This window comes from Podarcis gaigeae (genome assembly GCF_964106915.1).
Source record: "Podarcis gaigeae genome assembly, chromosome: 6".
Classification (NCBI taxonomy): domain Eukaryota; kingdom Metazoa; phylum Chordata; class Lepidosauria; order Squamata; family Lacertidae; genus Podarcis; species Podarcis gaigeae.
This window is the reverse complement of record NC_139682.1, coordinates 34,703,976-34,712,071: the sequence shown is the minus strand read 5'-3', so window position 1 is coordinate 34,712,071 and position 8,096 is coordinate 34,703,976. Positions and strand designations below refer to the sequence as shown.

Sequence of the window (8,096 nt, the reverse complement as noted above, 5' to 3'; positions counted from 1 at the left end):
TCAGAAAAAGGAATAATTCAAGTTGGCTAATATTGCAAGTTAAAAATATAATAATAAAGTAAGAAAAGAAACCAAAGCAAGAAGCCGATATAGTAGCAGATTAAGAAACATTTAAAAAAAGGGTACCAAGAATGATCAAACAATGGTCAGGGGAAAGCCTTCCGAAATAGAAGGCAGTGGCATTGCCACAATTGAGGCTCAGCCACACATCCTTGGTGCTTGAATGATTCTGGCAGTGAAAGAGTTAAGTCTCACAGCTGTTCTCTTCATGGGATAGAGCGGCCTCTCTCCTCCAGAACTGGCCATCTGGTTTTAATAAAGTGCAGCAAATGAGGCTGTGCTCCCTCCCCCATTTTTTACGGAGAAACTGTCAAAACATTCCAATGGTGTGAGCTCGACTGCAGCGCACAGACTGCGGGCAAAGCGCAGGACACCAGGTACTGCAACCATGGCTCCCCAACATGCCTTGCTTCTGCTGGTTATCGTGGCCAATGCTGTTGACGGGCAACAGCATCAGTTAATGGAATACATGGAGAGGAGGCTCGCTGTCTTAGAGGTGAGAGCACGGGAGCAGAATGGTCTCCTCCTCTGGGCCTGGTGTGCGCACAGGGTGAAGTGCATTCCAGGTTGGATTTAAGGGTGCTGGCTCTGCAGTTACTTGAATATCTAACTTTGACAGAAGAACAGCAATCACCTAACTTGGGGCAGGGGCAGGGAGGCTCCTCTAGAGCTGCAGAGGTTTGAAAATTATTATTATTGAGGAACTATAATGGTCTGTTGTCCGTTATCTGTTGACCATTAAGGAAGGTTATTGCCTGTAGGTGCAGGTGGTCTGATCTTTGAGAGTCTGGGGTAGTAGATCTGGAACTCTTGGGCTGCCCTGTGTGGAAATGCAAGACATTGCATTGCCTTGCTCCTCATTCCATAATGTCGCAGCTCCTTAGAACATAATTGGATCTTTTGTTTCAAAACTCAGTGGTTCTACAGCACTCTGTATGCTTATCAGCTAACTTCATCTGATAATCCGGCAGCAGCTATCCAGAGCATCAGTAGCTGGATGCAGAGCACTCACTGACTGGGAGGATAGGGTAATAAAAGTGTCAAGACAAAGGCTTTTTAAATCTAAAATAAAGGCATGGCGTTTTCTTATCGCTAGGAACAAGCATGTGTTTGCAGAAAGTCTTGATAATGTAACTGCAGAGTGCATAGGGATGGCTAAGAATTCAAAAGGCAGATGAGAATATCTCAAAATGAACAGGCATCTTAACACGCCAGGACTTTAAAGCCAAGCTTACAATTTTGAGAGCCTGATTCTTGATTTTAGATGTTCATGCAATCTGTCAAGACAAATGTAACCTGGACTCTACATGGCGACCAGAGTCCCAGGGTGGGTAGGTTAATATTGTGTTTTTTAATACTGTCAACCATCCTGTGACCCTCGAATGAAGGACAGGATATAAATTTTAATAATAATAATAATAATAATAGTTTAGCATGTCAAGGGGGCTTTCCTTAGGTGCCTTATCTTCTTTCCTCCTTCTCTTAGGAGCGGATCACGCAGTGGCATGATCAGAGCAGCCGTTACTCCACTGAGCTGAGGGATTTCAAGAACAAGGTTTTGTCCATGCTGGAGTCAGTGGAGAAAGACCGGGAGACACTTCGCTCAGAGGTGGAAAACACTGCAGTGCGAGTGGACCGGCTGGAGCGAGAGGTGGACTACCTTGAAACTCAAAATCCTGCCCCACCCTGTGTGGAGGTGGATGACAAACTAATGGAGAATCAAGTTGCCAATGCCAAGAAGCGCAAGAATGAGAAGTATGACAAAATGACAGGTGAGTGGACAACCTCACAGCATGCACTCATACTAATGGTCGTGCCAGATGACCCTTCAAGGCAGGCTTCAATGGTTGTTGTGGTTGTGGTTGTTGTTGTTTTGCTTTGTGTGATTCTTCTACAAGTCCCTCGGCATTGACCATCAGTGCTATATTTTGTCCCCATGGCACAAACATCTGTGATTAGTTGCAGAGGAGAGAGCTGTGTTTTTGGGAGAGGAATACAGCCAATATTGCTATGTGACTTTTTAGAAGGGACTAGATCACATGCAGTCTAGAGCTGGACACCTATTTCAATGCACACACACCCTCCGATCTCTGGATAGTAGCGGTTAACTGATAGGCCTATGAAAAATGGCAGCATGAAATTTGTGAAGGCTGTTCACAGTTCTTTGAGAAGGAAGAAGGGGTCTCTTTGTTCGCAAAATGACTCTTCTGTTTAGCAAACCTTTCTTTCTTTATTGCATTTCTTTCCTGCCCTTTTTTGGGCAAAGGAGTCCTGAGGGCAACAAAATGGGGAGGCATTGCTGCAGCAGGAGGGAGGGAGGGAGGGAAGTGGATATGCATTGTGAGGAACTGCAAAGCCTTTAAATATTTTTTTAAACAACAACAACAAATGAACATTTCATGCTCGCCAAATGATGAAGGGAGTGGAGTAGGCTAGAGCAGGGTAATTAATTATTAAGCAATGTCACAGGCACTGTCCAATAGGGATTTGTGACATCGGTGCAACTACAGTCTACACAGGAATTTCAATAGCAATGGCTAAGCAGTTGGGTTGGATGGATGGAAAATATTATAGATTGAATCTTGGGACAATGTGTTATCTCTGACATAGAAAGGAGGATCTTTTGCAATATATGTGCAGCAGCTACTTGCCATAAAATAAGGGACTAGCGTACTTTAACAAGTAAGTTTGTGACATAGCAGGTTAGAATCCTGTGCACAGTTAGGCTGCTGAAGTCCCATTGGCTTCAATCAGATTTAAGCAGACTGTGAGCAAGATTGCAGCTGTGGTATCTAAAACACATCCCAGCCATTGCAAGTGAGCAATTCTCCCAGGCATAATGTTTTGTGAGTTATGCAATTTCTCCAATGCTTCTCACAAATCTGACTTCCCTGTGAAAGGCTTTTCCATTTGGGCTAGTGATCGGGGAAGCTGGGAGAGTATATTTCTTCCGCTGCTGGAACAGACTCCATTGTTGTGTGCCCTTGAGACAAATCACACCATATTCCAGAAAGTCAGTTTGCCACATTGCTAGCTCTTCATGTGTCTCCTCACATATGACTGTTGTCATGCTGCAGTGCTTTGTTGTTTTTGGTCCTTTTGTTCCAGATTAAAGTCTGCTAAGATGCACTCAACACTGTACAGATAAATTTGGTTTTTTTTAAAAAAGATTTTTATTAAGATTTTCAAAAGTTATATAGAAACAAAACAAACAGTAATAAAAAACAGACAAAGAAAACAAGACAAAAGAAAAAACAAGTATAATTTCATTCCCTTTTTTTCTTATAACTTACTTTCCCGACTTCCCCATACCTCCCCTCTCTGTATTCCAATTTCTATTTTGTTAATTCAGCAAATCCTTTCCCTTACTTTCGTTTAGTTTTTAACCCTTCTTTTCTTACTACTTATCCAATCCGGCTGGAAACCACATAGTTTCTAAACCAACGTCATTCTAACATTCATTTATTTTGCAATATTTCTTGAGATAGTCCTTAAATTTCTTCCAATCTTGTTCTGCTGTCTCTCTCCCCTGGTCTCGGATTCTGCCAGTCATTTCTGCCTGTCCCATATAGTCTATCACCTTCATCTGCCATTCTTCCAAGGTGGGTAGATCTTGTGTCTGTACAGATAAATTTGACATGAATTAATTGTAAGTTTCTCATCCATGTCAGTTGCATATCTGTTCTATCCCCTTTCTGCATTAATCTATGATTCCTCATATCATCTGCATGAAAACATGTATATAAATACATTTCTGGCGTCATAATTCTCACAAAATATAATTTCTAAACAAATGTTTTTGGTTCAAGTATGCATTGCTGGCAGTATTTATCTGCATCTGCAAAGCAAACAAACAGAGCAAGATAGAGTGAGCCATCCTTGTTCCTCCAACATCTGGCAATGAGCAGTATGCAACCTCTGAATATGGATGCTGCTGCCATAGAAGATTGCCATTGATAGACCTATAATTCATCCATGCAGTGATGATCCCTTATCAGAAAAGGAGCAGCTGTGAAACTCTGCACAGCTATGTAATATACTCCCAACTTCCAAACACCTTCTCCCTGCAGTTTAGGCCTTGAGGAGAACTGGTCAAGGAGGCTACTCAGTCCCAACCTTCAGTGTTTTAAGTGACGGCCAATGGAAACTGTATGCTCTGCTGCAGAATCAGCTATTGAAATAAGTGCAAGACAGATAGTAATGAAAGCTTTGTTGCTAGAGCTAAGCTGCACAATGTAGTAGAGAAGCCAAAGCCAGGAGAGAATCAATTCAGTTTGCCAGAAATAAATCAGAAACAGCTTGTTATATTAGTACTAAAAGGCCAAGTCTGGTTTAGGCTGCTTTTTAAGCAAGCAAGTCTAGCTTCAATTCAACAGTGATTTGAGACTTTGAGGGCAGTTCCCCTAGTCCACCAAAGGGTGCATGTTTTTTGAGGGGTGGGGGAAAGGAATAGGAGGCAAGATTTATTGAGTTCCCTTTCATGAGGGAGGACCATGCAGAGAAAAGTGCAGAATTAGCAGGACTGGGAGAATATCTTCCACATGCGATTAATTCTTTCTGTGAATATAATGCGAATACAAATGTCTCTACCACTTTAGGAGTTGCAATTTTCATAATGCAAGAGACACTTTGAAGACAGGTCTTTGGTCTTATCTAGTACTATTTGTCAACCAGATGTCTGCAGGAAGCTCACAAAGAGGACGGGTGGTGGTATATATTTTATGTGTGTATGTTTGTATTTTATGCACACACTGCTTTTTCAGGCATCAACCTTCTTCACAATACAACCAAATGAATGGAAATGCAATTTTCAACTAGTCCCAAGAGTCTCAGATTCAGCAAGGAGTGGGAACAGTAGGAATTAAGGCATCAGGTTCTGAATAGGACAAATATTCTGGAATTTGTGATTTGCCCACATGTCTGTACACTATTTTTAACGATTCCTTTGCAGTTTTGTGCTATAGATTTGAGAATGAGAGCAAAGCACACTGTTAACTATCCTATGACTATTCTTTATAGATTGCAGTGACACAGTGTCCCAGGTGAAAGCCATGAAAATCCTAAAGCGGTTTGGCAGCACTGCTGGACTCTGGACCAAAGACCCAGTGGGAAATTCAGAGAAGATCTATGTGTTTGATGGCACTAGCAATGACACCGTGTATGTCTTCCCCAGAACGAGAGAGTTCACGCTCTTCTCTGCTACACGAAAGGCTGCACGCATCAAGCTACCCTATCCATGGGTCGGCACTGGACACTTGGTATATGGGGGCCATCTTTATTATATCCGAAGACACGGCACTTTCCAGGTCATCAAGTTTAGCTTGGCCAACAAGACTATTGTGGATAGTTCAGTTTTCCCTGCCGAGGAGCAGATCCCTGTCTTTGGTCTTTCATCCTATAACTACATCGATCTGGTGGCCGACGAGGAAGGGATCTGGGCTATTTATGCCACACAAGAGAATGAAAGAAACATTGAACTGGCCAAGCTAGACCCTGCAACCCTGGACATTGAGCAAATGTGGGACACACCATGTCCCCGGGAGAATGCAGAGAGTGCTTTTGTCATCTGTGGTGCGCTCTATGTGGTATACAACACGCGACTGCCCAGCCGGTCTCGTATCCAGTGTGTCTTTGATGTCAGCGGCTCAATGGCAAATGAAGATGCTCCCCTAGTCTACTTCCCCAAGCGATACGGCTCTCACTCCAGCATGAAGTACAACCCCAAAGAGAGGCAGATCTATGCTTGGGATGATGGCTATCAGCTTATTTACCGCATGGAGATGAAGAAGAAGACCGAAGTCTGAGAAAGGCCTAGAGCTCTGGTGGACAGCGCATCAGAAACATGCTCCATTGCCTCCCTGCAGATACGACTCAGCTGCCTACTCATGCACATAGCATGTTCAGCTCCTTAGAAAACCAGCAAGCATGGAGTAGACTGGACTTCCTGATACATCAAACATTTTTAATGCAGAAATTCTCTGCATTTGGGGAGGGGAGGATTCGCCATTTCTTTCTTTTTTTCCAGCTCACTTAAAATTGGATTATTATTATTTTTAGGTAGGGGGGGACGTTATGCTTGAAAACATAAAAAAATACTGGGGAATAGAGTTAATCGGCTCTATTTTTGAAGCAGGGGCACCCCCCTCTACATTTCCATGCTGCCTTAGAAATCAAATTGGCACCACCCCGGCAGCCCTGCTATTTCATAGATGCCTCCCTTTTCAGAATGACAGCCCAGAAGGATCTTAAGCTGCCTGCCCAAATGAGGCAGTGAGCAGGCACTCATGATAATTCTAAGGCCAGGCACTGCAGTAATAATAATAATAATAATCCCATAGGGTTTGGTTAATTTAAGAAGAATGTAAAACGTATTTTTCTTCTTGCTTTCCTTTGCCCTCCAGAAACTTTAATTGGACAGTCCAGGTGGCAGTTTCCTGCTTGCTTGTTGTACCTTATTATTTCTGTTGTTCTATTTAAATCTCCTTTCTATAAATCAGAATATGACTGTATAGGTTTTAGTTTTGTTTTGTTCATATGCCGCTGAAAATACTAGAGGGAGCTGCTCTGGCCCAGCCTTCATATTGAGATCTCTCTCTGATTTGTGGCCCCCTTCTGAGGTGGTGGTTCTTGTTGTTTGCCTGAAAGTTAGTGCCTTGTTAAAGATTAGTCTAAACAGAAAGCCGCTCATGAAAGCTACTGAGACTGGCTTGCCTGAAATCTCTCACAACAAAAACAAAGTCAGCTTTCTTCCAATTCCCAGCTTTCCTATCTAGCTGTTCTGTTCCCTCCAAAAGTCAATGAGAATTGATTGCACTCGGAGCCTTTGGTCATGTTTCAGGTTGTCCTCCTTTTCCATTTGTATTACAGTTTCTTACTAATTGCTGGATTTGTCTAATTCTGGCTCTGTTCTCATGCCATTGCCTCTGGGTTCTTTCTTTGTTAACTGAGCTGTGTACACACTCCCATTTGCTTTTGCATCTACTAAGCTCCCACCATTTGTATGGGAAGCACTACATCTCCAACATTTGCCATAATCCACATCTATCCTGTCATTTCTTCTGAAATACTGCATTCTGATGCATTTCCCCACAAACCAGCTCTGATAAGTATTGAGAAAATGTGTTTTAAGCCACATGTCCCTAATGCTAGTTATGTGGTTTCCATATGTCCTTTAACAAGGAAACCTCTTAAAACTCTCTGGTAGGGTGTGATTATTGCAGATATTAATATTGCGCTGCCTGAAGCAATTGGATGCATAAATGCTGACTCTTGTGGGAATAAAAATGGTCCAGGCCCGTAAACATGATTCAAAGCTTTACTAACAAGAACTTCATAACAGGTACAAGAACAAATCAATGATACATCCAAATAGCTCCATAAGACATAGCGTAGGCTCCACATCTTCTCTGAAATATTATATAACTCAAAACAGACCTAGCTTCCATGTTTTCTCTCTCTCTTCACGTACAGCCTAAATTCCAGCCTGAGGCTGTTTCTCCTGGAGAGGCATTATTAGCACATCTTTCTCTCACTGTGCCTGGGAACAAAAGACAAAGGCAACTCCCTTCAAAATTTGCAATTGAATATCTTAATCATGTGACCTAAGGTTGAACACTCACGTGAAAGAGGAAAGAACATTGACCCAGCTAGAAACTCAGAAAGCTCTTTTTTAGCTTTAGTATACCACAATGGAATTTTCCAATGTTAAACCCTTCAGCATTACACATGCAGGCATTATCCATGTCAGTGTGCAATTCAACAATTATACTTAACAATGATTGTGTCCTGTGCTATGGCCGTAGCTGTCAATGTTTCCCTTATTCTGAATAGAATTCCTCACAAGAAAAGGGAAAAGTTGACAGCCATGGCTTAGGCAAGGCATGTCTAAAGTCTGTTTATTTTTCTGGGTTAAAATCTTTAAAAAAAAGCTCAATAACTCTGGGGTTAACTCCTTAAAAAAGCTCACAACTTCAATCCTAAAAAAAGGTCAACAATGTTGGTCGGCCATCATGCATGTTCACTTCATCAAATCTGGC

The 8,096-nt window shown here is 42.2% G+C and overlaps 1 protein-coding gene across 1 annotated transcript; it reads left to right on the top strand.

The window, feature by feature from the left end:
• Positions 1-308: 308 nt before the first annotated feature.
• Positions 309-6,569, top strand: OLFML3 (olfactomedin like 3). Its single transcript, XM_083746044.1, has 3 exons — positions 309-556; positions 1,547-1,832; positions 5,080-6,569. Exons 1-3 carry the CDS (start codon positions 449-451, stop codon positions 5,862-5,864), a joined length of 1,179 nt encoding a protein of 392 aa, XP_083602170.1. The 5' UTR covers positions 309-448; the 3' UTR covers positions 5,865-6,569.
• Positions 6,570-8,096: the final 1,527 nt, after the last annotated feature.